Genomic DNA, 27,826 nt, shown 5'->3' with positions numbered 1-27,826 from the left:
GAATCCCCCCTAACGTCTCTCCCGGCTCCAATGCGACAGGAACCCGTCGTCGATCGAGTTAGACTCTCATGTCAACGAGAGGAATGACAACCAGACCATTCGTCAATGACGCCTTGCTCGTTTCCAGCGCCAGTCCGCCAGACTCTAGAGCAACGTCAACGCTTTGGATCCCTCTCCTCCCTCTTGGACCCTGTTCGTATTCGCAAGCAGCAGGAACAATACACTGAAATCCCGCCCATGGCAGCATCCGCCCTCGGACTCGGGGCCGCCTGGTATGCGTGCGACGGAGGACACGCGTTGGGCAAAATTCTTTTTGATTACAGCCAAAGCGTGCCGCCTCATCTTTGATGACCCTTTGCCATTTTGATGAAAAGGACGTCGCGTTTTGCAATATCACAATGCCTTGTGCCAAGGCGAGAAATGATGCCTCGTCTCGACTCTACAGGGCTGCCCGGCGACCCGATTTCTGAAACACAAACGTTTCTATGGATAGCCATGGATGGGATTCGCCGGGAATGCGCCAATGCCAGGGGTGCTCTTGGTTGCAGCTGCGGACGGGAGCTTTAAACGGCTCATTACCTCATCTCACAGCCCCCTGGATCCGGACTTTTGGCTCGCTGTGAGGTATGACAACTTTTTCGCTGGCCATTAACCACCTGCTTTACATCGCATTAAGACTTCAAGATTGCGGCCGTCTGTGGATCCTGTCCTTCAGGCATCGATCGCGCCGCCTCGACGGCATCTCCGTCCCCAGATATGGCTGTTGCGCTGCACAGATGGCGACAGGCGGAAGCCAACAACAGCCCCTATTCTCCGAGGGAATGAAGGGGCAATTGTACAGGACACAACGTGGTCAGGACACCGAAAAGACGAGACAGTCGGCGGAGACGGAAGACGGAGAAACGGACAGATCTGGTATGATGTGACAGCCCTCGCGCTCACTCGCAACACATCCAGCGCAACATCTTTTGTTTCCCTGCGGCTTGCTGCACGTTCAGACCCTTCCACAGCTACTGGAAGCCCGGTTCGAACATATCTCGCCTTCTTCTGAAGGCTGTCTCGGCTCAACTCGCTGCGATTGCTTCTGTAACCCCGGCAGGAAGCTGGTGACTGGTCGTTGGTCTGACGGAAAGGAGTCACGCTACTGCACGGTGTTCTGCAATGCACGGGCGAAGGAGACGTCTAGCACACCATTGCCAGCCTCCGGATGGGTTGAGAGCCAACCAACCGACCTTGCTCGAAGTTTCCTATGGGCCGATTGTGCGAACTGGCCGTTGCCGCAACGCTCCGGCACAAGCCTTATCTCGAAATCGTACCGAAAAACGTGCATGCTCTTTGACCACCTGACTTCTTGTTGAGCAGAGTTAGCTGGGACGAGACGACGGGTTATTGCGCAGAAGATATGGCAAACTTTGCCGATCTCGATGCCACGCCCCTCGTCATTCACCCAGCGAGCGTGCAAGAATTACAAGACCAATCGTCATCCAACTCTTCCCACATGGTGTTGATTCATCCTCTTTGATGATAAATTCGAACGTACAAGAGCCAACCCCATGCCAGCTACCATCTGTCAACGGGCCCGGAGCCGAAGCGTCGGAAACTTTCAGATCTCGTACTTTTCGGCGGCGTTGCCCTCTTCTGTGTTGCAAGCGGTAATGATTTCCCCGCTGTAGGTGTCCATGAATTTTCACAATTGGCGGAATAAACTCAAAGGGCTGCGATGGCGTGTGAGCTTCGCAGTTCGGGCCTGCAGATCGGACAGGCACGGAGGTCACATTGACATCGTGGAGCTCTCTGCACCGCGATATGTGTTTTTTCTACAACCCCAAGAGCACCACCACTCCGCCCGCCGTATGTCAGCAGTGAGGTGCGACTGGCGGAAAGTCGGTCAGCCTGCACCAGCCTGCTCTCACCGTCACTTGGCACTGCGACGAGCAGAAATATGTGATCAACGTATCACAACGACAACAATGGACAGCCGTTTGCGGTGTTCAAGCCACCGGGATCTGACCCGGACCCATTGAAGTTCAAGCTTCAAGCCACAGAGGGGCGACGACGAGGGAACTCTCAATATCGATCTCGCCGTTGGCTGCCTTCAACAAGGCATGACCAACACCAGGTGCCACTTGCCTGCTTAGACTCCACCATCGGAGCAAACCAAGTTGCAGACAGTAAGGTACTTTGGTTGTTTAGTTGCCGCTCAAACGACTGCGAGGAAAATAATTCAGCAGATACTGTGCATCTCGGCGGCAGTCGACTGCGGGCAACTTGAGAACATTCCTCTCAGGCGCCTGAAGGCTGTACCTGCGAACGGTCTGAGTGGGATTTCGACAGGGCAAAGCACCTCACCGGTGACGTCCAGGCCGAAAACGGTTTAGTCCAGGAACACGACCGACAACTCTGAAACTCGGTAGTGTTTCCTCGACAAATAATGGCCAAGCCTGGGGGTGGTGGATAAGGTGTGCTGGATCACGCTCACGGGCAGTCTGTCATCCACATACTGAAAAGTATGGCGGGAGCAGACGGGAAAGACCCAGAAAAAATTGGTACGCGCACATGGCATCGTGGCTGCTCCGTCATTCTGCTGGGCCGTATGCCGCCGTCAACCATGGATATGGCCTGTGCTGGCTGTGGACATGAAGGGAATTGCTTCTCTCTTTAAAGTCTAATGCTCTGTAAATGCGCAGGCCCGAGAAGCTTCCAAGACCGAGGCCAGTATCGTCCACGCCATCTCAAAAAGGAGTGCCCGATATGTCATAGTTCGCACCCGAGCATGAGGTCAATCTTCAGGATGAAGCCTGTAGCGGGCTCGACTGTCAGTTGCCGCCTGCCAAATGCCTCTGAATCATGCGCCCCCGCGTAAAGCCCCGATCTTAATGACGGCACTGTGGAAGCCGTTCGGCGCTCTTGCGTAATCCTGATCATCGATATAAGCATGCAAAATAGAGCCATATTCCCTGCCGTCGATCTTCGATATGAATATGCTTTTCCATCATCTTGATGTTGGCAGTTTCCATCTAATGCCGTTCTCGCACGTCGGCAAGCCGCCACCCCAAGGAGAGATCCACCCGGCCGTGGTGCCAGCCGACGATGCAAGAAACAAGGCCGGAGACTCAGGGACCAGCCGGATAAGGGCCTCTACAGCGGTCTGGAAAAGACGGTATCGCAATGCATTATCCAATCCGATACCTTGGTTCGGAGTTTGGCTGAGGTAGATTCGCCCATCCATCATGCGGGCCCCGTTGATTTGGGAATGGCGCGCAACGCAGTTTCCCGTAGTCGCATAGCCAAGCTGCCTGGTCTGATCAATCAGTCACCTGGTGCACAACCGGCCAGCCTCTAGATCGGTTCATTCAACGATTGGTGGCTAGTCGAAGTCCGAGCGAGCGATAATCGTGACCAATGGTCTTGGAGGCGAGAAGTGTCACCCAAGCTTCCAGAGTCAGTCAGCAACATCGGCTTGACACGTCCGGCAAGACAAGCGGATAGCTCACCAGCGAGTGCCGTGGTTATTTTTGAGAACACGCGAGGCCTCAGTCAGCATACATCGGGCCGGAGTGACCCTTCCAGCAGAAACAGCAACTTGCGCCTCGCCAGACGACACAATATGATTTGATGAAAGACGATTGCTCGCTTCTCGGAGAATTTCAGAGGTTGTATCCCATCACAGCACCCGGAAAGCGTGGGTCCAGCGCCGTCTTGGTCGGTTCATCAGTGTTCCTTCCTGACGGGGATGCAACATCCTGGCTCGTCAGACGGCGGAACCTGCCGTCCAGGGACCCAACCAAACTGCCTTACCTAAGCGACACAACTTCATCTCTTTCCTTCTACCTTGCGTGGAGCATCGTCAAATTTTATTTACACTCAAGCCCCAACGAAACCCTCGATCATCTGTCCGTCCCAGAACCTCAAAAATCTGACTCACCACCAGACAGTACGAGGATTTACCATGGCGGCCCAGTTCGAGAATCTTCCAGACGAGCTCAAGCTGGCCACAGCGGCTCACGTGAAGTACATACAGAGCTTGGATACTCGCAAAGACGAGTACGACTACTGGCTGACGGAGCACCTGCGCCTTAACGGTCTCTACTGGGGCCTCACTGCGCTGCACCTTCTGGGCCACCCTGACGCGCTTCCCCGCGCCGAAACCATAGACTTCGTTCTCTCGTGCCAGCACGAGAGCGGAGGCTTCGGGGCCGCGCCGGGCCACGATGCTCACATGCTCTATACAGTTAGTGCTGTACAGATCCTCGTCATGATTGACGCCTTGGATGAGCTGGAGGTGCGCGGCAAGGGGAAGGCTCAAGTGGGCAAGTGTGAGTGCTTGCCGCTTCTCGCTGTTGATTGCGCATGAGATGCTGACATTGAGGGACAGTCATTGCAGATCTTCAGAACCGTGAAAGCGGAACTTTCGCAGGTGACGAATGGGGCGAGGAGGACACCCGCTTCCTCTACGGCGCGCTGAATGCTCTCTCGCTACTCGGTCTGCTTGATCTGGTGGAAGTCGACAAGGCTGTCAACCACATCGCCGCGTGTACCAATTTTGACGGCGGCTATGGTGTGAGTCCCGGCGCGGAGTCCCACTCGGGTCAGATCTTCACCTGTCTCGCGGCGCTCTCCATCGCAGGGCGTCTGGATCTTGTGGAGAAGGACAAGCTGGGTCGGTGGTTGAGTGAGAGGCAAGTTGCGGCTGGCGGCCTCAATGGTAGGCCCGAGAAGGATGAGGACGTGTGCTACAGTTGGTGGGTGCTGAGCAGCTTGAGCATCATTGATCGGACGCACTGGATCGACCGGCAGAAGCTCATCACCTTCATCCTCAGGTGCCAGGATACGGAGCTCGGCGGCATCTCAGATCGGCCAGGGAACATGGTGGACGTGTGGCATACCTTGTTCGGCCTTACGGGTCTCAGCTTGCTGGGGTATCCGGGCATGGTGGAGGTCGACCCTGTGTATTGCATGCCGAGAGCGGTGACCGAGAAGGCATTGGGAAAGAAGACACAGTGATGCTGGAAATGCGACGGGAGCAGTTGCTCAGGAGCGAAACTTGCTCGCAATACTTACCTCTTGCCGTCTAATAACCTGCTAATTCCAATTGCGATGGTAGCAAGGATACATGGCGAGAGAAGAGCAAAAGTGTTGGCTTTTTAGGGGCTTTCGTTTTGCTACATGCGATCTGCCCTGTGCTAGCCTTCAAACATTTTATCAAACAGGCCTCGACGGAGCCTGGATTAGGGTCGATCCCGATACGCAATACAATAACATATCTTAATACCACTTATCGTTGACCGAGACTTTCAAGGACGGTATTTGTAAGTGGGGAAAATCCACGCGTGAGTGCCGTCCTCTCAGTATACCCACTTGGTCGCAACAGCTGGCTGCCTCTGTCTAGAACGTATCTCCCTACGTACTACCAATTCGCTGTTTGTTGTCTGAGTGGTCAGGAGATGGTTAGTCGAGTCTGCTTACACTCTCAGAAGACTGTCACATCAGAGGAGCTGGGGTGGTAACCGAGGTAGGTAGTGGTGGTGGTAGTGGTGGTGGTAGTGGCCAAGGTTGTAAACACCAAAGTCCCTCCGGTTACTTCTTTGTTTTTTTCTTAGCAGCTGGGAGTTCTGTCCGCTGACTCTCCTTCCATTTCCAAAGGAAGTGGAGTAGTGGTGGTGGTTGAGGTTGAAAACACCAAAGGCACCTCCATTGCCTTAGGCGGCTCCCCGCCAAGTGCCCTCCCTACACCCCTTTGTGAGAACCTTCAGGACACCGCATGTGAATACTCAGGAACCAGGTGCATCAATACACAAGCTCGTTGACAGTCACGTGCCTGGGGCTCAGGTGAGCTGCTTGAGGTCGGCCTTCGCACCCAACTAGCGCGTCGCGCTCTTTTTTTCCTGTCAACACCACCGAGAGAAAAAAACAACCCCTCCTCCGACCTCACCACTTCACAACCTCACCACCACCAACCCTTCGTCACTCCTTTCTCCCCTCTTCTCCCCATCTGGAGAAGTCGTCAGCAAGACGATTTCTATCCAGTTTTCTCTCCTTCAAATTCTCTTCCTCCTTTCTACCACTGTCACGTACCCTGATTTCTACGACTTGTTTCGATACCGTATCGAACTCCCGCTACCCCGACCAAAAGTCCTGTTACAACACCTGTCCTGTCGATATTTTATCACCAACACCAATCCGAGAAAAACGACTCTCCCAGGCCTTTCAGGTCGTCCAAGAAGCCTCTGTGTTGTTCACAGAACTAACCGAAAACCACTACTGTCGAAATTCTCACGAGAAGCGGAATCACATCCATCCCCATAGCACCAAAGGACCGGGAGATCAAGCCTGCTGGGTACTAGAGGTACGTGAAGACAGGCTTTGAAGTTTGTTTTTCTTTTCACTTTGTCTGCGTTCTCTGTGCGCTTTCTGTGGCCTTTCCTTTTTAGCTGGCTGTTTGTATTTTGGGGGATTGATGTTGGTCTTTTCCTTGTGTTCTTTTTCGTCTGGACCTGGGCCTTGGTTGGGGCATCACTGTTCATCTCATTGCCTTGGCGATGGGACGACCTGAGTCAAGCATCTCGCTTGGGAGGGTTTTCCAGATTGCATCTGCTGCCATTAAGGGCCATCTGATCTGGTGCTGGCCCTTTTCCATCCGTTCGAGTTCTACCCTGAAGTCCTCAGTGCTGGTTGCCCGAGAACCGTCTGTTCTTGGTATGCAGTCCAACTCGTCAGGATCAAGAGGGAATTGGCACAATGGAGTTCAAGATTTGAAGACTTATGCACTTGGTCTGGGTGGCTCTGTGGTTCCCCAATGCTTTGTATGGACAAAACCCTACCCATGACTTTGAGCATCTGGACTCTTTGAGAATCACATGGGTAGCTGCAGCTTTACTACCTCCTTGCGATTTCATGGGGCATCGTGGGTAGCCAAGGTGTTACTGTGGCGGCTGGGTCTTCTCAATGCCTTCACGCGCTCTCTCGGAACACAAAAGGCAGGAGCCATCAACTCTGCGGCCCTGCTCTCGCCTCTTTTTGATATTCAGAAAAGCGAGAGCTGCCTCAGAAGGTGAATATGGGCGTGAGGGCATCGAGGGCAATTTTTGAAGTTTGCCCATAGATAAAAGGAGGGCCAGGAACCCTGATCTACTCTTCTTTTCTTCTCTCCTCTCTCCACCTGGCTTGGGAATCTTCTTTTCCTTTTCCTTGCCACTATCACCACAATCGTTTTGATCACCAGAGAAAACAGCATCACAATCTTCGCATATACTTACTAACCCTTGCAGGGTTCATTTGATACCTTCGACATATATCAGCGGCGCAATACCCAGAGCAGCAAGGTGCTCAACCGGAGTTTTTGATCAGATCCTGCCTACCGAGACGGCACGGCCTTGACACGATATCAAGCTTTCCGCGAAGCAAACCACCGAGAAAATTGATTCGGCAAGAGATCCAACGACTCGACACAGACAATTCTAGCACGGCATCGGAGAACGTTGCTTGCTACCTGCCTTTTGGCTTCCAGCTCTTGGTAAGTGCAGATCACCCCAGGAAGGGACGAAAATGAGGCGTACCTGAGCTCTCAGAGCCAGGGACCAACGGTGGAGGCAGTCACGACACTGGAATTTCATTGCCAGCAATGGCAGATGGAATGCACAGTGCTGGGAGCACAAGACCAGAAATTTCGAGGTGTGAGGACCTTATCTTTCTCGACGGCCATGGTCCAGTGGTGATCCGGTATCTGGTCCTGTCCTATGAGATAGCGGATGGTCCCACTCCTGTCATGTGATGACTGGACAGCCGCCTGCCATTTCATCCAGGGCATCTGCCTCTCCTGCTTTTCCAATTCAGGAGCCTTCGTCCCTTCCTTCGTCCTTGCTCTGGCCCGTATGCTTACTGACGGAAGCTTCATACACAGGCAAGAACCACCTCGGGCACACGACCGACCACACTCCCTCCTTCCTTTCCTTCCTCGACCTCAAGCAACGTCCCTTTCGGGAAATTGGAACGCACGCAGCTACTATGGACAGCTCGCTGCTTCTATCTTTCCTGCAAAAATGGCGCCCAGACGTCAAGCAGCTGTTGCTGCCCAGGCCGTGAGTACTACTTTCCCCTGAACTACACATCATCCGGAACTTCATCCCAAGATACCGTTCGTTCTGTCTGCCAAATTTCAATCTCCCACCATCTCGCGACAGCAATTGTCTATCTCGTACCCTCCTCCCACATGTCCTGAGCTACTCAGTGTCATCGCTTTGCTTTCTTTGCTCGGCTCTGCCTTTCCCGTGTCTTCGACATCTCGAAACACCAGTCGTTCTTTGCCCACTTTGATGTCCACGACATCACAGGGAGGATTTCCTGCCTCTCGTTTTGCGTTTTGGTTACCCCGAGAAACTTATCCAGTTCCCCACCACGCTCGCTTCATCTGAAGCCGTTGCCAGTCAGTCACGACTGACCTCGGGAACCGCCTGAAATGCTTGCAGTTACTGACTATTGGCAGAGTATGGCCGACATCGCAGCCCGTGAGACTGAGGTCGACATCGATACCCCTATCAAGCCTCCCAAGGCGCCCAAGGTGTTGAAGCCTGCAAAGGTTTCCAAGAAGGCCCAGCCGTCGCAAGCCAAGAACGCCGGCAAGGGTTCCAACGCGAAGGCAGCTGTCAAGAAGTCATCCGACGTCAAGTCTTCAGATGGCTCTTCTATCCCTCTGCTCTGCTGCATCTGCTCCAGCCACCCTCGCTTCTCTGACGTTTCTCACTTGTTGACCCACTTGAGCTCCAAGGGCCATCTTCACACCTTGAACACTACGAGACTCGAGTCCCACGCAGACCTCTCCGCCGCTGCGACCATTGCCACCTATGACACTTGGTACGCCAAGCACAATCTCGAGCGTTTGCTCGCAGAGCGTCTCATGGCAGCCAGAGGAATGACCAATGGCAAGCGACCTGGCCAGCACCTCGCCCAGGTAGGCTGTTTCCGTAACCTCCGTTCTTGGTTAGCCGAACTGACCTCTTGCAGACTGTGAAGAAGAAGAAGTCCCTTGCTGTAACTGTCAAGACTGAGCACGACGCCGACGCTCCTTCGACTCCGTCTGCCAAGAAGACGGGAAGTTTCGAGCATCAGGAAGCAATCACATTCTTTGGAGAAGAGGGCGAGCCAGCTGATCCTGGTCCCGACTATGTCGAGGAGGACTACGACACTGTCAGACTCAAGGGTATTATCTGGCCCGGCATGAGTCTCTTCGACGCCGCTACCCCGGATCAGAGGAAGAAGCGGAACCAGCGCAAGGACGCCTCGGTCCTCCTTCAGATGGAGCTTGACTCGCAGGCTGTCACTACCCTCGAGATGGTGGCTAACCTCAACTTGGAGGTTGAGAAGACTCGCAGTGTCTACGATGCCCCTTCCATTGAGGGTACTCCGGTATGGTGCCTTCCAACTTGCTAAGCCCGGAACCAAACTGACAACATCCAGCCTGCCAAGAAGCCTAGAGGTCGTCAGAGACGCGCTGTCACCGATGGCTTCGAGTCGCCTTCTGTTAGGGTCAAGGAAGAGCTAGACACGGACGACGAGGCCCTCATGCGGCCCACTCGTGCCAGACAACTCCGAACTAAAAAGGGTCCGAAGGTCATGGCCAGCCCCTCCCCCGAGGCAGACTTCCAAAACTCCCCAGAAAGATTCGAGATTGCCAGCGACGACGCCGATGTCAGTGACCCCAACCAAGGGTTTGTCCTAGGCACTGACATGCCTCTTGGTATTGCCTACAACGACGATCACCATGGCGACGTCGATGCAGACAACGATCCTGACCCGGACAGTTTGGACACAGACTTCGACGAGTCCCAATTTGCGGATCAGATGGGCACCTTCAAACAAACTTTCACAATCCCTGACAGACCTGATCTAGGAGCCGGCGATGTCTTCAGAGACGGCTCTTCTGACCGTATGTTGCTATCATTGTTTCCATCTTCAGCTGTTGCTAATCTGTTCACAGCCCGCCAACCCCCGACCCAGATCACAGATCAAGCTAGGTCGGCTCTTGGCCACGACCTCAAATCTTCTATTGATACGGTATATTGATGACCCCTCTGTTGCAGATTCAATGTGCGAAGTCGTATCCCCCTCCAACCGATGAACCCGAACTCAAACCTGACGTTGGCGTCTCCTACCCCTGCTGCGAAGCAGCTGTCGCACCGAACCTACAAAGGGAAGGAAAATAACTGTGGCTTGCAGGATCCGGCATTTGGAAATCACAACTTCTTTGGTGGTCACAACGCTCACTTGAACCAGGCCAGAATGTCCAACATGGGGATGCCTCCCCCCTTCCACAACTTCGCGCACGCACAGGCAATCGACTCTGTCTTTCATCCTCACTACCCGCACCATTGGCCACACAATGCGCACCACGGATTCAACCCAATCAATGGCCACCCGGATCAACGGAACCTGTACCACCCTCACATGTTTCCCATCGCCCCCAATGTCTTCGACGAGAACGATCCGGGCCAGGGCTTGGATGGCGGTTTCAACGGAAATTTCTGAGTTGTACGACTCCGAGGTTTCGTAGCTCGTGGGACCATCAAAGAAAGAGGCGACGTTAGGCAATCGACGTGTATCAGAGACTTTCATTTTCGTCTTTCGTTTTCATCTTCGCTTTTCAAGTACGTTCAAGGCGCCGACCTCCATTTTCCTGTGCATTGCTAACTTTCCTAGCTGTTTAAGTAGGCAGGCATGCTGTTGCTTGACCCCGCGCGTTTTCGATTCACGCCTCTGCGATTCAGAGGGTTTCTTCTGCGCTTTCTCGGGGCAATTACGCGGTGCCTCTCGCGAAGGACCACGGATGTGGCTGGCTTGTGCCAGCTTGGCATGTCGAGAACCTTTAGGATGCCGTATATACGGTGGTTCAGAAGAGACGGTTGCCAACTTTGAGACTATAAACTCGAACATTCTTCAGTCGAGTGCGGAGGAAACTATAGTCCTGGTAGCCGAGATCTCGGTTGGTCACGAAAATTCATTCTTCTTGGCCAGCTAGTAATGCCACAGCATGGTATTTAGCAATAAAAGCAATTCATTATCATATCGTTGTGTGATTTGTACACATGGTGGTGTTACAACTGCTCTATGTTTGACATCAAGTGTTCCAACTGATCTGTCTTGCTTTGCAGCACATCGGACAAGAGACGTGCCGTGCCCTGTAACCTCCTTGCTCTTACATCCTGCTCCATCTCTCTTGACTTCTGCGCAGCCACCTCGATGACCTTGCGGGGAATCCGAGCCAGCCGCGCGACGTTGAGGCCGTACGAGCGATGGGCGACGCCCTCGCCGACTTCGTACAAGAACGTAATCTCTTCGTCGGCACCGGCATCGTCATCCTCCCTTCCGTCCTCGCCCTCCTTGCGCGTAGCAGTGAAGCGCATGTGGACATTCTTGACGAGCCCCTGGCCGATACCGTCTGCGAGACGCGCGAGGTTCTGGTAGTGCGTGATGAAGAGGGTCAGGCACTTGTTCTCGCGGACGACGTGGTCGAGCACGGCGTGAGCGATGGCGGCGCCGTCGTGCGTCGAGGTGCCGCGGCCGAGCTCGTCGAGGATGACGAGCGAGCGCGGCGTAGCGGCGCGGAGGATGCGTGCCGTCTCGGAGACCTCGACCATGAATGTGGATTCGCCTGCGGCGAGGTTGTCGCGGGCGCCCATGCGGACGTGGATTGCGTCGGCGAGGGTCAGGGAGAACGCGTCGGCTGGGACGAAGGAACCTATCTGGGCGAGGAGGACGAGGAGGGCCACGGCGCGGACGAAGGAGGATTTGCCGCCCATGTTGGGGCCCGTGATCAGGTGGGCTAGCGGAGATGGGGAAGAGAGCGTTGTTGTGAAGGGGATGTAGGGGTCTGAGAGGGTGTGTTCGGCAATGGGGTGACGGCCCTGCGTTATGGAGATTGTGGGCTGGGTCGGGCTTGAGAGGAAGCTTGGTTTGGTGTAGCCTGGGAGGGCGGCGACACGGGAGAGGGAGAGGAGGCAGTCGAGGGTTGCGAGGGAGGAGACGGCGTCGCGGAGGGGCTGGTACGCGTCTGCAATCTCGCGGAGGAGGGAGGTGAAGGCTGCGTCGCAGGCCGCGGCGAGCGCCTCGCGGTGTTGGTCGCGTTCTTGGATCAGGCGGACGACGGTGGGGGTGTGGAAGCGAGAGAGCTTCTTTGTGCCGGAGATCTTGATCCAGGAGGCCGGGACGGACTTGAGGTCTGTGTTGAGGACTTCGATGAGGAACTCGATGCCGGAGACGGTGACGTATTCGACAGGCTTCTTGCGCTTGATGGAGGAGGCGGCCTCGGCGCGGTGTTCGTCGAGGGATTGCTCGACGGAGACGATGCCCATCTTGTGGTCCTCGATATCTTCGGTCTGTTCCGACTCGCGGAAGAAGTTGTACTTGTCATCCTTTCGGGCGGCTTCCGGATTGATCTTTTCAAGGTGCGAGACAACGAGGTCGAGGATTTGAGGGAGGGAAAAGATTGCGGAGGATATCAGGGGTGAGGTGAAGCCTGTTTCCTCGGCTGATTTGACGGTTGAGTATTGCATAGCGATGCGTTGAAGGGTCTGGAGGACGGAAAGGAGTTCCGGGCGGGTGCATTTCCCGTAGTAGATGCGGATGAGACTGCGTTCAAGGTCGGTCTTGATGCTGTACAGGAGACTCTCGAGGCGGTCTACCTTTGTAGAAGATTGCTCGTCCAGAAGTTCCTGCACGGCGGCAACACGAGCTTCGAGACGGGAGACGTCAAGCAAGGGGCGGCCGACCCATTTGCGGAGGAGGCGCTGGCCGAAGCGGGTGGTAGTCTTGTCCAGTGCCCAGAAGAGAGAACCGCGCTCAGAGTGATCTGTGGCATTGCGATAAACCTCGAGGGACTCAAGGGTTGTTCCGTTCAGGAGCATGTGCTGGCGCGCAGAGAAGCTGGCAAAGTTCTTGGTCAGATCGAAAACGTGTTCGAGTCCGTACTCCCTGAGGTGTGAGATCATCGCACTAAGACATATCGTGACAGGCTCAGGGAGATGAAGGATGCGGTCCAGGAGAGCGGAGGCGGCGGCGTCTGGGGTCTGCTGCAGCTTCTCGGCGTAGAACTGCGTGACGTGGGAGTAGGCCTCGGCGGCCATGGTCTTAGATCGAGGGACGCGCTCGACGCGGCTGCGGTCGCCAAAAACGTTTGTGCTGCTTCCTGACAGATGACGAATGAGCTTGTCGGAGCCCTTGGTGAGATCGCCCACAATGACGAACTCGCATGGTGAGATGTGCAACAGGCGCGTCTCAATCTCGCTCCTCATGAAGCCGTCCTCGAAGGTATCGTAGATGATATCTCCCGTTGTCGGTTGCACGGCCACTATGCCGACATCGACCTTCTCATCAGTGCCCTGGCCCTTTGACGGGGTTTCGGTGATGCACAGCAGGTACCCTCCCGAGGGAGCACCGCCGTCGCCAGTCTCCAGCTCGCCGTTCTCGTCGATGTAAGTGCCCTTGGTGTAGACGTTGGTCAACTTTCGTACGAATGGTGCGTTGCGGTTGTCGCCGGCCTTCTTCAAGGCAGCCGTTTCAATCTGTCGAACGACTCCGACCTTGTGTCCAGCGGCAACTAGACGCTTCGCGTGGACGTGTAGCCGGTGGACTGGGATACTCGCTGACGCAAAGCGGTCCCAGTGTGCTTCCGAGGGGTGCTCATCGTAGCGGTACTTTCCCGGGATACAGACGATGCTGAGCTCCTTGGCGGCAATGCGGGCGTCCTCGCCGAAGAATCGGAACTTGTAGCCAACCTCGACGATGAGGACGGTGTCGAGGTGCTTGCGCTTGATTTCGAGGAACTGAATCTCCATTGGCGTGAGCTTCTTGTTCGCTCGAGCGCCGCCCTTCTTCGCCTTGGGTGGCGGCGGTGCCTCGTCTTCTTCGTCTTCATCGCCCTCCTCTCCCTCGGCAGCTTCGTTGTCGTCTTCTCGGTAGCGGCGGCGCAGCATGCTGTCTGGATGGCCCAACTTCTTCACAAACTTCTTGTGGAGCTCCTCCCTGTGCTTCTTCGTCGACGGGTCGTCATCCTCCTCCTCTTCGTTCTCGTTTGACTCTTGGCTGTAGACAAAGCGTCCTGTCCTACTTCCGGATGCTGATGCCTTCGCCTTGGGCTCCTGGTCAGGTTTCTTCTTTCCGCCAGGGAAGAACGAGCTTTTCCCTTGGTCGACGACTTCGGTATTGTCGGCCTTTGCTCTCTTTGACGCCTTCTCCAGCCCATTGTTCCCCTTATCGGCGTCCTCTTCCAATGGTCTCTTGCGCGAGCTCTCTGGCGACTCGGGCGGGCTGGTCCTGGACTCGGATTGGGACTTGTGGAAAGCCTCGGCGAGGCCATTGACGGTTTTGGGTTTGAAGAAGCTCGTCAGCGAACGCTGCTGCTTCTCGGAGGGCTTCGATTTGGGCGCCATTGTGTACGATAAGCAGATTGGCGGCGCGGTTGTTGCGTGGTGATTGTGAACCAGCTTAGAAAGATTTGGATGGTGATGTCAATTAGGAGGCCCCGGTCTCGTCCCGTCGCGTCTCCAGGGCGTGAGCGCGTTGAGAGGTTGCAGGGGGCCCCCACTGGAGCTCGATGATTTACAGGGGTCCGCGCCAGTACTCCGCAGCAGGCCGTCAGGGATTGGGTCCCTCATATTAAACTTTCTTTTTACAGCTTCATGGCGTGAAACCGGCTGCATGTAAGTCGCGCGGGAAAAAATCACTCAGATTGCTGCCAGGTCCTTTTTCCATGTCTTAACTTTAGGTTCATTGATCGAATTAAAAGAAATGCAACTCTAGGGGTATGTTGAAAGAAACGAAACGTCTGCTCAAAGCAGTTGAAGACCTCCCTGCCAGCTCTAGTACCGAAACGCCCACCACTCAACTCAGCAACCAACGGAGACCGATTGCGCCGTCCTCCAGGAACTTCTGGCTAGCCTTCAAGTGCGGGTAAACTGCCCAGAAGCCGTGAGGCACACCGGGATACAGGTCCAACTTGGTGGGCACCCCCGCGTCCCTCCACACCTGCTCCATGACCAGAGTGCAATCTCTCAGAGGGTCGAGACCGCAGGCCTGGAAGTAGGTCTTGGGCATGATGTTGCCGAGGTCTGGGGACAGGATAGGGTAGGCGACGGGGCTCGTGAAGTCAGGCTTGTAGTTCTCTGGCACCCTTGTCAGTACGGAACTTTTACAAAACTGCGGGGTAGTCTTACTGTGGATGACTTGGACGGACTCCTTCGTGATGACTGGCGCATGCGCGTTTTGCTCCATGCTCAGAAAGCGATCCTTGTACTTCGCGGGGACAGTTTCCTCCGTAGCTGCAACGGCAACTGACGAGTAAATGCCCGTCAGTGGGGGTGATCGCTGCTCCTTTCCCCAAAGATAGGCGACACCAAGAGCCAGATCTGCGCCGGCGCTCTCGCCGCCAACGAGGAAGCCCTTCTCTGGGTTGATTCCCAGGTTCTTGGTGTTCTCGATTGTCTATGGCGGTCAGCTTACTCATCTGACAGCCACTGGGGCTTTGCGCTACTCACCCAGGACACTGCGTCGTAGCAGTCGTTAGCGGGGATGGGGAATGGGTTCTCGGGAGCAAGACGATACTCTACGTTCACCGCAATGCCACCCAGCTGAGTGAAGGCGCGGCAGACGAACGAAATCTCTTCGACGGATCCAATGATGAAGCCACCACCGTGGAAGGCCACGAAAACAGGACAGCCGTCCTCAGGGAGTTGCTTTGGCTTATGGATGCGGGCAATGAGAGACGCGCCGTCTCTTGTGGGAATCTGGATTTCCTCCTCAACCCAGGGTACGGTTGATGGATCTGGGGCTGCTGCACGCTGGGCTGCGCCGGCCTGGGCCATCATGGCTCTCAGTCCGCCAAGGTCAGTGTCCATTGTCCAGCCACTCACACGAGGCGGGCTGGTTTTGAAGGCCTATGAGGTGTAAGTGGTATGACGGCAAAAAATGTGGTGTTGTCATGTATCACCTCGTCCCATTCGGCAGAAGGGGTGCCAAGTGCTAAGGTCTCCTCGACAGACAGCATTTTGTGTGTGAGTAGCATAGTCGTGAAGATGGATGAGGAGTCAAGAGGAAGATGGTTCTGAAGTTCAAACTCATCAGACAAAGCTCGTGGGGGACTCGGCTCATGAATTTATATCCCACCACTACGCGCGGGGTTACCCAGCTGGCAACCACCAACCTCATCAACCAACCAACCAACCGGGCAGGTACGACATGCCCCTTTCTGGCAACGGCGTTCCATGTCCATGGATGCCATGACCCCATCTCCAGGGAAGACAAAGAAAACAGATGCCAGCTCATAACTTTACAAAAAAACCGTGCACCAGCTCTCGCCAAATTTGCCCATCTCAAAGCGTGTAAGCCAGGCTAGGCTAAGTGCATCTTGCGTCTATCCTCGAATCAGGGGTTAATAAGAGTGCCAGGTGGCACACACCGCTCGTCAGCTGCGGCAGAATGCGGGTCTTCCGGACGCGAGGTCCTTCCGTCTTGCGGGGCACGATATCGGGTCCAATCGGGCCCCTGTCCACAGAGTACCGGCTGTTTTCCCCACACACACCGGACGTCGCATCGCGGCTTATTCTCTCAAGGTCCGATTCATGATGCCATGCAGCCTGCGTAAGACGGGAGTCGTTCTGGAGCCTCCAAAAGACCCCTCATAGGCGAAACATGAGACATTTTTCTGACAATGGATGCGAACCATGGCTTTGGCACGAACCTGTCCAACTGCTACCTCAGATTCCCTATTTTACCGGATTATTAGATGACTTGCTCCAAGAAAATATCCGCCCTGCAGAAGCTTGGGCGTGTTGGTTGCAGCACGTGACGTACCAAAGGCGTGATTGGCTGAGGGCCCAGGATCCCCGAACGGTTGGGTGAATTACAAAGCGACACTACCAGCTTTGGTGATGTAAGGTGCGAAAGAAAAAAAAGTGGACTGACCGAGGTCGCCGATTATATTCAATCATCTGTTCGCCGCAACCCGGATCGCAAATCGTTTCCTGAGCCACCCAACACTCGCTAGACACGCACAATGGCCTCCCAAGCTTGCGAACTGCGTAAGGAATCCTTCGCGACACAAACCTCCCCCTCCCAATGGCTAACAAAAGGACTCCGCAGCCTCCATTTCCACCCCGGCCGCCGCGCCGGCTGCCGCAAACGAGCAAGCCTCCAAGCCCAAGGTACGCACGACTGAACGACGAGCCTCGCCTCTCCATTCCCTTATCTCACACGACCCCGTGCGTACGAGCACCTGCTGACGCTTTCTTTTCAATAGCCCTGCTGCGTATGCAAGGAGGAGAAGGCGAAACGGGACGAGTGCATGCTCTTCTCCAACGCCGCCGACCCAGCCAAGGACTGCCTTTCCACGATCGACCAATACCGAAACTGCATGAAGGGCTTTGGCTTCACGGTGTAAGGGGATAGTCGAGCCGATGATGAAAACGGATAAATCGATGCGACGATAGATGTACAGTACGACCGAAGCATACACGGCGTTGGGGAAATAAAGAACCATCACGACTCTGGTTTGAAAACTGCCATTTGTGTGCTGCAGTGAGTGTTGTTGGGGCAATTTACAATCTGGTCATCACTTTAAGTGGTTCTCTCCCTGGAGGATCGTGTGTGGCCGCGAGGAATGATCGCCATGTAGTTGCGACCGATCTTTCGTCCCTTTGATTTCCATCCGCATGACCTCTGAATTATTGTACATTGACCCAAAATCAGTAGTCGAACCGATGGACATCATTCGTAGCTCCAGAGCCGAGCGTCCTCGTGTCCCGTGGCTTTGTCCACGTCTTCCTTACTCTGTCGGGATCGTCGGCAAACCCTCCATGGCCTACGTTGATCGGCAAAATGTGGGAATCCGAGGTACGAGGCCGGGGCGTCTTGTTTGGAATTAAGGCAGAGGACGACGGCAAGGTGCGCACGCAGGATGCAGGGCACAGGATGCTGCAAGCCTGCGAGAGGAGATGAGCAACTTGTTATCGCTGGGGGCTTCTCTTCTGGGCTACTTGTGCAATATCACGAATGGTGGGTTAGAAGTTGAGAATGGGGGAGGCGAGACATTCTATGGCCGAAAGCCGCGAAGGGATGCAAAAGGTGCAAGAACGGGCTGCGTTGTTTGAACGGAAGCGCAGACTGGCATTGGCAGCGGTGAGGACGAATGCTGTCACCGGAGGCGGAAGGGACAACAACAATCTCTCAAGGGACCGAAGGCTTTGCGACTGGTCTATGAGTTACTCAATACCCCAATTCCATACTGGAAGCGAAGGACGGCCGACGGGTCCCTTATAGTCTGGTCCAATTCCAACTCTCCCGGCCCAGAAGGCGGCTCCCAGGTGGGAGTTCAGGTCAAACTGGGTCAGTTAGTGTGGTCGGTTAGAGTGAAGTGGTTTGGCTCGGACTTGGGCTCGGCGAGGTCCAGGTTCGAGTCGTCGACAAGAGATTACCTGTCAGTATCCTAGACGTGGGATCATGGGGACTCTTTTATCATTTTAGTTCTCTTTTTTGATTCTATCTGTAAAGAAAGAAATAATCCTGCGCTTTTGTTTCTAGCAGATCTGCGAAATAGCAAGCGATGCTTGCTCCTTCCGTGTGTCGGGGGATTTCGTGATATAAGAGCACTGCCTGAATGCAGCGCCGGTGAGTTCGGTGAGGATGGGGCGGGGTTACTTCGGGTGCAGGGATGGCTGGATTCCAGACAATCAGACCCCACTAAAATTTTCTTCGATAATGGAATCTGCACTGGCACCTTATCGCATCTCGAAAACTCCCTTCTCCATTCAACGGGTTGGTCTCTCGTCAAACCGCAAAGATGGGTCTGGCGCAGCAGAAATCGTAAGAGACATACCATGGGATTCTACAGTGACATGCGACTTTATTTACTGACATCCTACCAAATAGCCGCCGCAAGATCGGCAAGGATCCCAACAACACGAAATGGACCAAGGACACCGAATCCTTCGGCCAGCGGATGCTGCGATCGCAAGGTTGGGAGCCCGGACAATATCTCGGCGCCAAAGACGCAGCACACGCCGTGCACCACACCGCCGCCAATGCCTCCTTCATCCGCGTCGCCCTCAAGGACGACATGCTCGGCCTCGGCTTCAAGCAAGCCAGGGATGACAGAGTGACGGGAATGGACGTCTTCTCCGACCTGCTGGGACGTCTGAACGGCAAATCGACCGAGGCGATCGACAAGGATCGTCAGGCCCGCGAGGCGCTGAAGAGCACGTTGTACTGCGATACCAAGTTCGGCCCCATGCGTTTCGTCAGCGGTGGCTTCCTCGTGGGCGACCAGGTCAAGGAGTCTGTCGACGGCGAGCCCAAGGAGGAGAGCAAGGATGATATCAAGATGGAAGACATCCCCGCCGCGGAGTCGTCGAGCAAGCAGTCGAAGAAGCGCAAGGCCGAGGAGTCGAGCGACGAGTCAGAATCCTCCGAGGACGAGAAGACACGGAAGAAGCGCAGGAAAGCGGAGAAGAAGGAGAAGAAGCGCAAGTCAAAGGCTGCGAAGGAGGATGTTTCCGAAGATACCCAGGATGACGTGGATAAGAAGGACAAGAAGGAGAAGAAGAAGGAGAAGAAGGAAAAGAAGAAGGCCGAGAAGGACAGCTCCGACGCCGAGAGCTCCGACGAGAAGGCGTCCAAGAAGAAGAACAAGAAGGACAAGGCCGAGTCAAAGGAGGCCGACGCCGAGAAGGCCGCGAGGAAGGAAGAGAAGAGGAAGCGCAAGGAGGAAAAGCGCGCCAAAAAGGAGGCGTCGCGGGAGTCTTCGTCCACGCCGGCTACGTCAACACCAGCGAGCGGTACTTCAACACCAGTTCTCAGAGGTCACCACGCTGTAAGATCACGATGGATTGCGCAGAAGAGGATGGCTACAATGGACGACAAGGCTTTGAACCAGGTATGTTGCATCGGAACATCCCACGATGCGTACGCATTTACTAACTCGAGGCAGATTTTCATGATCAAGTCGCAGTCGTGATTAGATATAGAAAATAGATATATTAATGACATGGTGTTTTGAGGCGTTCAACATCTGCGTAAAGTACCTACTTAGAGGCCCTGTAAGCCGCGGCTCAAACTGTGCTGCGCCGCGACTTTGTACCCATGGACCATCGATATGGGGCTCGGTGGGATTCAGTTGGGACTTTAGTTATACTTTACCTAGACAGGGCCTACTATTGCGAATTTCGGACGGAGGGGCGAGTGTGAAAACAAAGTTCTGATCCTGTAGACTTATGGCTGATGTTGCCTAGTAGTCAGCCTCAAAGGACATCCGCGTGGGTCCTGAGTGCGCGCCCGCCCGCCCGACTTGTTCGTATTGGAGGCAGCCGAGCCACTTTGGCCGGGTGTACGTGCCGAAGTATGCCACCACGACCTTGAGCGATGAGAAAGTTATGCATATATATCCTCCGTTAGAACCCACCCTACGCATGACGTGGGAACCAACCTTGTCCGCCAAGCTTCTCTTTTCTCTTCAAACACGTCTTTGAGAAATATCACAAATGAAAGTGCAACCTCGAAAAGACACGACCATCTCGCAGGAGCACAATATGGTGGCTTCATCTTCATCTACTGCACCAGGGTCCATGAGCAAGACTGCCACCAACGACGATAATATGAGAATCAACGACCCCGCTGGACCCAAGCCTATCGCATGGCAACACAACTACTTCGCCACCTGGCTTTCGATTAATCTCGTGTGCTGGTTCATCATATCCGGGCTCGGCTCCGGCAGCGTCACCATCCCGTCGGAAGGCCAAGCTATCATCGGCGGCTTCGCATCCTTTATCTTCGCCGGCTCGTTCCTTGGCACCCTCATCATGGTCGAAGAAGTGTGGTCGCAGACGTCCCACACTCGAATGCTTGCCGGTACTATGGGACTCGGGTTGACGGCGACGTACGCTCTCATGGGTGAAGGCTGGAATAACGGCTGGCATCGGACTGCAGTTGCGCTGAGCGGAGGGTACGTCGGGTTCGTGCTGGAGTCTGCGACGGGGGTGTTTGGCTTGTTGCTTCAGGGTCTTGCCAATACTGGCGAGCCCCAGGATCCTGCGGTAGTTGCGGATAAGAAGGGCTAGAAGAAGGCGGAGGGAGAGAAACCAGAGGGGTACCTAGTCTCTTTTCAAAAAGATTCTGCGTTCATACTTCTATCTATTCGACGATGTGGAAGCGTGATGTCAATTCAGCTCCTGATTATCTTCACAAGAAAAGCATCATAACACCTTTTGCCCCCACTTTATCATGAATGGAACAAAAGACTTTGAAGACTTGAGGTACTTCTTCCAGGTAAGACACTATTGAACAGGCAAAAGCGTATGGCATCCAGCAAAAGGATAGAACCCTCGGCCGGGTTTGAACCAGCGACCTTCAGCTAGCTTTCCCTTGACGGGCTGCAGGCCGACGCTCTACCAATTGAGCTACAAGGGCTTTTCTGATGACTTGTTGGTTATCAGATGCATCCAAGACCATTATGACTTTTTCGTTGGCGACCTGGCTGTTCAGTCATCGCCGCTTGGATGTTGGTTGGTGAGTCACTTGGATATGTAGGTACTCAAAGTTGGCCGCCAAGGTTCGGTCTGATCACGGGGCTGCGGTGCGTCTCCCAACTGCACGCAAAAACCAAGATGCCGAAATCTTTCTGGCTACCTTTTTGAAAGACTTCGGTATGTCGCCCGCCAATTCTTACTCCGACATGGGCCTTTGGTGCAGGTATCACATCGACAGCTACACAAGCCCTCCACAACGATGTTGTTGACGACCATACTATGCGCCATTGGGCGCTTCTTCTTACGTCTGGATGCCGTTCTGGCAGTTCTAAGGGTTCTCGGAGCCTTTGGCATGATATCCTGCCTCCTCATCTTGGCAGTCTGTCATCGGGCCTTTGGCAAATACGTCCTTGCGCTCGTTGCATTGAGCCCCCTGGCCCGCCTCATCCAAACCAGCTGGGAGTTCATGACTGGAGACTTTCCTTGGGACAGCAAGGGTTATTTCGTGAGAAGTAGAGAAGGAGAGTTTCTACCCTGGGTGGTCTTCTTCCAGCTACTTGCCCTCGGGGTACTCGCCGTCTCTGGACGTGACTACGTACAGAGCCTTCTCCGTAAGCGACAGGAAGGTCAGATCGATGATTTGGTGGAGATCACAATGGCGGACGCTCTGGAAGCTTCTGAAGAAACCTGGGAGATGGTTGAGTATACCGAAGGCTCTATCGAAAATGGCTGGGCGGGCAAGCGGCTCGCCCCCCTGGGGAACAGTATTACGACGAGAGCAGAGCTCGAGATTCGTCAATGTTTTCGAGAACAGGAAGAATCTCTCGAGGAGCTCGTTGGGTAATCAGCCAAACCAATAGACATACTTTTTTACGATCGCAAACCAACCAGCCCACAAATTTGTACAAGGTAAGGCTTCTCAAGCTCAACTCCGCCGTAAATCACTATACTTACCTCAATCGCAAAGAGTCATCACCCTTCGGGTGCTGCTCAATGGAGTAAGGGCCTTCAATATGGCAAACTCAAACACTGGGTTTCTGCCCTTATAGGTGCTTTCCTGGCTGGCCTGTCCTCGAAACGAAAAATCTGCACATCGCAGGTATCTCCGTTGATGAAGGCATGCCCATATAAACACAGGATCTTCTCAGGATGGACGATCAGAAACTCGAAACAACCAGACTTCTAGTCAAGCTGAATATCCTTCACTCACATCTCAAAAACATACACATACACCAAACCAACAATCCAAGGAGTTACAGTTACCTATCAACTATCTACAATGGCTGCCTCTACTACTTCCAACCAAACCCGCTTCTGGCGTGACCGCTCCCCTTGTCCGGGACGTCCGTCGTCGCTACTCTCGAGAAGAACTTTCGACAGGCGCATTTCCGTTCTTCAAGACCATGGAGACGTCTGGTGGAAGCACTTCCCTAGCTCCCAAGAGCGCAATCAGCCAACCTTGAGGGCCGAGGAGCCGGTCACGCATAATTCAGGGCGCGACTCGAAGTCGGCCGCTCCCAAATCAACGATGTCCATCCAGAGGACCGACCCCATGAACATCTTCAAGCCGTATCCTATCAGAAACGATCCGACTCCCAGTCTCCAGGAAGAAAATGAAAGCTTCTTCGGCAAGAGTTACAGGGCAAAGCCCAAATATCAGCGGCCGCAGCCTCTGTTCGGATCCTCGAGCGCCATGGTCAACGACAACAAGGACCACAGCACAGCATCCGAGAGCCGACCTGCCACAAAGAAATCCATCTCTTGGGCCCACGGCTGCTCCCCCGCGGATCAGAAAGCCGAAAAGCTTTTGAGAGAGAGGTCGAGCTCCCTGCCGCCCCCTTCTCAGGAGTCCGAAGACGAGGCTGCTACCCCTATGGCAGCCACTCCGGATTCCCAACAAACAAGGTCGACAGATCTTGTCAACCACAAAAGCAAGCTCTCGAGCTCACCGCCAAGAAAATGGCTCCAACTCGACGATATGATTTCGGGACCGCGCCTCGTCCAAGTCAAGCCGGGGCCTGGCTACGACGAGCTTGCCCCGCTCACGTATGTGACGACTGACCCTGGGGTGGTTGACAGCATCCCGCCCCTGGACGCGGCGACTCAAGCTCTGGCGTTGGAAGACTTGAGAGACTACGTCAGCAGCTCCTGTTCCTCGAGCCAGGCTAGCCGGTCGCCGTCTCATGAGCGCGAGGAGACTATTGAGAAGGATAATTGGGAGACCGACGAAGAGGACCAGGTCACCGAGGATGAAGACGACGAGACTGAGAGTGAGCTGGAGTGGGTTCAGCTTGCGGAGACGAGAGAGCCGGAGAGAATGGTGCATCTCCTCAACGGTGAATATATTCCGCTCTCCGAGTGGAAGAAGAAGCATCAGCATGGGAGGAAGTCAAATTGGGGCATGGTGTTGATTGTTTCCATGCTGGTGGTGCTCCTAGCCTTGTTCGTGGCATACATGATGAACCTTGCATGGTGTGAGGGCATAGCCGGAAGAACCTAAGGTCTTGCCGTAGTCATAATGCCCAGGCCCCCATGGCTATCTGTATGTACGTCTTTGTACTATATTTTCTCAGGTATTGAATTGGGGATAATAATGATATGATTGATGTCTATTCATCCTTGTGTTGCGCCATGCTAAACTAGAAATGTTGTTCTTCTAAAGAGGGTATAAGATTCGATCTTCAACCGCCATGCGTGATAAATAATAACGAAAAACCAGATATCAATGACGTCGTGCCTTGGTGTACCTCCAAAGCAAGCTCGCGCCTTCCAACGTGGGCATTATCCTAGGCCGAGGACTTGCAGATGGGCCCTTCTCGACAGCTAGATGCATCGACCTATGAAACCTCCGTCTAAACCGCCGCCAGTCGTCATTCGTCGGCCATGATTCGTAAAGGTCGGCTTCGTCTTCAAGGTCGTCCTTGTCGAAACAGTCATCCTTGTCCTCCTCCACGGCCAGCGGGTAGTAAAGAAACTCATTTGAATGCGGGTGTCGGGGCTGTGTGTAATTGAGATGCGACTCAATGTCGAATTTGAAGCGGTATCCTTGGTGCACCTGCTGCGGGCGGAGGGCCCCCAGATTACTATTCGCAGATTGCGGTGCCGCGTACGGGTAATGCACGTCAAAGTCGAACTGGAATTCCTGATGGACGACAAAGACCAGCTTTCTCAGTTTCGGAAATTTAGCGAGGCGGGCCAGCAGCGTCGCCATGTTCGTCTTGGAGACTTTCCAACTGAGGACGGGGTGGCAGATGCCCGTGTACAAGCCGTACGACGTTCCAAATGCAAGCCGGCTGAGACTGTCTCGGACAAGGGGGATCTGGCTGAAAAAGTGCAGCGTTCGGAGCAGCCGCTTGACCAGCAAGTACGGCTCGAGCAAGAGGACATCGCGCGACAAATCGACGTATTTTGTGGTGACGGACAGTGTAAGAGGTCTGTAGCGCTGCAGGACGAACACTCTCGTCTCGTGGCAGACTCCGCCAAGGGCTGGTGGTGGCTCATCTCGAACGTTGGCGAACATGAGCCCTGCAGCGGCGGGCGTCTTCTGGCTTGCATTCGGGGCGTCCATGACTTCGTAAACACGGGATTGCGGCAGAGCATATTCCCAAATCATCAGGCGGATCTCCACCGGCAGCTTCATGACGGGGAACGGCTGGCCGCAGCGTGCATCCGCAAAGGACTCCCTCTTGTAAGCCGGGAAAAGGTTCGCCATGTTGGTCTCTGTGTGACGCGGAGGCCGGGTTGCATCGCAGCAGGAGATCTGTCAAGGGGTCCTGAAATTGCGGCCTGTTGGGAACCTGGCGGGCGATCTTCTTTAAGGCTGGATGATCTCGGCGGGGGAAGGTTAAAAATGATCGGCAGCGGGACCCAACCACTCGGACGGCGACCGGGCGAACGAACTTGGCCCAAATATCAACAAGACGAGCGAGAGGCGTCGAGACGAAGGATGGGAGTTGAAATATAGGACCGAGTTACCCACTCGTTTAACGTTTCGACTAGCGGCCCGAGAGATCTCGCATAGATGAGGGTGCGAGTTTGTTTCGAGGATCCGGCCGGGATGGAGAGGGTCAGGGTGGGTGAGCGATGTGTGTTCGAGACTTGACAACTCGCCCCAGGTTGATGAACTGGAGGCAATGAAAGATACAGGCGACGCCAATCGGGGATTATTGCGAGGTGAAGCGAGCAGGCCGGGCGCGCGCAGGAGAAGGCGGAGAAGGAGAAGGAGGTCTTGTTGTTGCAAGGAAGAAAGTGAAACGACAAGAAGAGCCGACGGAGCGAACTCTCACCTGAAAGCGAGCGGCGGCGGGAATGTAAGCTGGTTTTGAGAGCCCGTCCGGAAGCTCCCCATCACACTGGTGAAACTGGGGCTAGTCCCGATCATCTGATGGCTGTCAACTTTGACTAAGGTCTAGAGGCATGGTCATCTACCGTCCCTGCGGTGCTGTTTAGTGGACAAAAGCAACGTGGGATGTCACGACGGTACGCCGCAAGAATGGAACTATTGGGCGCCATGACTGCCCCAATCAGGTAGTGGTGCCGGCAGTGAATGACGCGCTGTCGTCAGAGCGGGCGATGGATGCACCTCGATATCCGGCAAGCCTGGGGCTCGGCAGGCAGGGTGAGATTTTGTGTGTTTCTGCGTGAATGGGGTTTCCGGCGTCCTGGCGAGAAGGGAAAACGCATTGTTGGGAGACCGCATTCGGTGGGTTGTCACTCGACTTGCCCGGAAACCGCGATGCACACGACATGGCAATCTAATTTTGGCAGAGGCCAAGACTTGCGGTGTGCGGTAATCTGGGCGGCGGTAGCTTCGTAATCCCATCAGCTGGCGATGAGCGGCGGGTTCTACATACGTTAGTGATTGCGACTGTCGGGCTACCTTGGGTAGGTAGTAGCTGAGGTATGCCCATCATCTGGACCGTAATATGGCATTGCACGGTGCCGGACTGCTGCTACCACGCCGCCGCTGCAGGGTGACCGCAGCGTTCCAACGAGATGGCAGATGGGTAAGGTGCCAAGACGTTGGCCGGGGTAGGGTCGGGGAGGTGGTGGCATCGGAAGAGGGGCGGGCGTCGCGAGGAGCTCGCCGAAGTTGACGTTGACAAACGGGCGGAGGCCAGGGAATGGATACGGCGATATAGGAATGGGGGGTTTGACCTTGTTGATACCGGGCCGGTTATCGATTGCTGGAAACTTGGGTCGGAGAAACAATACAAATGTGGAAAACGAAGTTTGGTTTAAGCATATTGCTCTTCTCCTGGCGGCCCCTCATATCTGATACCTTCGCTTTGTCGTGGGCCTCGCTGCAATCAATCTGAAGGGAACAAGACGGCCACTTGATGGCGTTGCGTGACCATTTGGTCGACTCTTGCACTCCTCTGTCGCATTTTGACCCCCTGCGCAGCCCCTAGAGGCTTGTCTAGACCTGTGGGCAGGAGTCAGCCCCGGTCATTCAGTGGTTGATTTGTTGGTTCCGCCTGTTGCGTGTACAGTCTTGGTTCCAATTCACTGTACAGAATGTCAATGTATCTGGGCCGGACTGGGATACGCATGCGTCGCTCGGTGGTTGGCGAAGGGGGTGGGAGCTAGGCCCACGCGATGGCTCGAGGTCGGAGACGGAGATGGTGTGTTCATATGGTGCTCGCCGTCATCTTTATCGACATTGGATGACGACGGGGGTTATCTAGTTGGCTCAATACCGATGTGCTCTTCGTCGCACACTGAGTGAAAGTGTGGGGACCGGGCGTCGGTGTGGATGCAGCCGGACACTGGACCTCGCAGGTGAGCTGCAGGCGGGTGCACAGACCATGTCTTCCTTCGACCTTCCCGTCGTTTTCTTTTTTTTCTTCCACCTGCAGTTGCAGTTGCCAGTCAGGGCCCATCCAGCAGCTCGTCCCCGCCCCGTCAACCTGAACCCGACCACCCGTGGACCCGTCCTTCCTTTCCGGCAGAATAGTTCTTCCGCAGAGATAACCTAAGCGCGGGCGGCCCCACCCTAGCGGCCGTGCAGCGACGGGTCGCGATATAAAAAAGTCTTTTTCGAGCGCGGCCTTGACGAAGACTTCCTTTTTTCTTCTTTTTTTTCTTCGTGCGGCTGGCACGATTCGTTACAGTTTCCCCTGTTGCTGGAATCCCATAATCAATGGATTTCAAATGCGTCAATCGTGCCCCAGAACAAATTTAATTGCAGCCGGCCTTTCTTCACTTGTTCCTGTCGGCTTGTAACCGCTGGAACGCGCAAGAGAGGCCGGACATACTTTCACCTTGGATCGAGGTTTTCTTCCTCGACCACATGGACGCGCGAATAAAGCGGTCCTAGATCC

At 54.7% G+C, this 27,826-nt stretch overlaps 10 protein-coding genes across 10 annotated transcripts; 7 read left to right on the top strand and 3 right to left on the bottom strand.

The window, feature by feature from the left end:
* Window positions 1-3,949: 3,949 nt before the first annotated feature.
* BET2 (Geranylgeranyl transferase type-2 subunit beta) lies at window positions 3,950-5,004 on the top strand (the record flags this gene model as incomplete). Its single annotated transcript, XM_036632294.1, has 2 exons — window positions 3,950-4,316; window positions 4,376-5,004. The coding sequence occupies 2 exons, from the start codon at window positions 3,950-3,952 to the stop codon at window positions 5,002-5,004; spliced, it is 996 nt and encodes a 331-aa protein (XP_036501199.1).
* Window positions 5,005-8,039: 3,035 nt separating this feature from the next.
* CGCS363_v000444 (uncharacterized protein) lies at window positions 8,040-10,521 on the top strand (the record flags this gene model as incomplete). Its single annotated transcript, XM_036632293.1, has 6 exons — window positions 8,040-8,078; window positions 8,483-8,947; window positions 9,001-9,402; window positions 9,454-9,922; window positions 9,974-10,010; window positions 10,077-10,521. 6 exons carry the CDS (start codon window positions 8,040-8,042, stop codon window positions 10,519-10,521), a joined length of 1,857 nt encoding a protein of 618 aa, XP_036501198.1.
* Window positions 10,522-11,087: 566 nt separating this feature from the next.
* On the bottom strand, window positions 11,088-14,420 carry MSH3 (DNA mismatch repair protein MSH3; the record flags this gene model as incomplete). Its single annotated transcript, XM_036632292.1, has 1 exon — window positions 11,088-14,420. One exon carries the CDS (start codon window positions 14,418-14,420, stop codon window positions 11,088-11,090), a length of 3,333 nt encoding a protein of 1,110 aa, XP_036501201.1.
* A 451-nt stretch (window positions 14,421-14,871) lies between these two features.
* CGCS363_v000442 (AB hydrolase superfamily protein) lies at window positions 14,872-16,033 on the bottom strand (the record flags this gene model as incomplete). Its single annotated transcript, XM_036632291.1, has 4 exons — window positions 14,872-15,152; window positions 15,204-15,471; window positions 15,525-15,923; window positions 15,977-16,033. The coding sequence occupies 4 exons, from the start codon at window positions 16,031-16,033 to the stop codon at window positions 14,872-14,874; spliced, it is 1,005 nt and encodes a 334-aa protein (XP_036501200.1).
* A 1,008-nt stretch (window positions 16,034-17,041) lies between these two features.
* Window positions 17,042-17,425, top strand: COX17 (Cytochrome c oxidase copper chaperone; the record flags this gene model as incomplete). Its single annotated transcript, XM_036632290.1, has 3 exons — window positions 17,042-17,066; window positions 17,128-17,189; window positions 17,285-17,425. 3 exons carry the CDS (start codon window positions 17,042-17,044, stop codon window positions 17,423-17,425), a joined length of 228 nt encoding a protein of 75 aa, XP_036501203.1.
* Window positions 17,426-18,823: 1,398 nt separating this feature from the next.
* Window positions 18,824-19,996, top strand: PXR1 (the record flags this gene model as incomplete). The annotated part of the gene is made up of 3 exons (XM_036632289.1): window positions 18,824-18,846; window positions 18,913-19,915; window positions 19,970-19,996. 3 exons carry the CDS (start codon window positions 18,824-18,826, stop codon window positions 19,994-19,996), a joined length of 1,053 nt encoding a protein of 350 aa, XP_036501202.1.
* A 523-nt stretch (window positions 19,997-20,519) lies between these two features.
* Window positions 20,520-21,095, top strand: CGCS363_v000439 (uncharacterized protein; the record flags this gene model as incomplete). The annotated part of the gene is made up of 1 exon (XM_036632288.1): window positions 20,520-21,095. The coding sequence occupies one exon, from the start codon at window positions 20,520-20,522 to the stop codon at window positions 21,093-21,095; it is 576 nt and encodes a 191-aa protein (XP_036502218.1).
* Window positions 21,096-21,762: 667 nt separating this feature from the next.
* CGCS363_v000438 (uncharacterized protein) lies at window positions 21,763-22,347 on the top strand (the record flags this gene model as incomplete). Its single annotated transcript, XM_036632287.1, has 1 exon — window positions 21,763-22,347. One exon carries the CDS (start codon window positions 21,763-21,765, stop codon window positions 22,345-22,347), a length of 585 nt encoding a protein of 194 aa, XP_036502219.1.
* Window positions 22,348-22,782: 435 nt separating this feature from the next.
* On the top strand, window positions 22,783-24,003 carry CGCS363_v000437 (uncharacterized protein; the record flags this gene model as incomplete). The annotated part of the gene is made up of 1 exon (XM_036632286.1): window positions 22,783-24,003. The coding sequence occupies one exon, from the start codon at window positions 22,783-22,785 to the stop codon at window positions 24,001-24,003; it is 1,221 nt and encodes a 406-aa protein (XP_036502224.1).
* Window positions 24,004-24,225: 222 nt separating this feature from the next.
* On the bottom strand, window positions 24,226-25,215 carry CGCS363_v000436 (uncharacterized protein; the record flags this gene model as incomplete). Its single annotated transcript, XM_036632285.1, has 1 exon — window positions 24,226-25,215. The coding sequence occupies one exon, from the start codon at window positions 25,213-25,215 to the stop codon at window positions 24,226-24,228; it is 990 nt and encodes a 329-aa protein (XP_036502225.1).
* Window positions 25,216-27,826: the final 2,611 nt, after the last annotated feature.

The sequence above is a fragment of the Colletotrichum siamense genome (genome assembly GCF_013390195.1).
Source record: "Colletotrichum siamense strain Cg363 chromosome Unknown KSG_Cg363_contig01, whole genome shotgun sequence".
Lineage (NCBI taxonomy): Eukaryota > Fungi > Ascomycota > Sordariomycetes > Glomerellales > Glomerellaceae > Colletotrichum > Colletotrichum siamense.
Note: the sequence above shows the minus strand (reverse complement) of the source record. Positions and strands in the feature narration are given on the sequence as shown.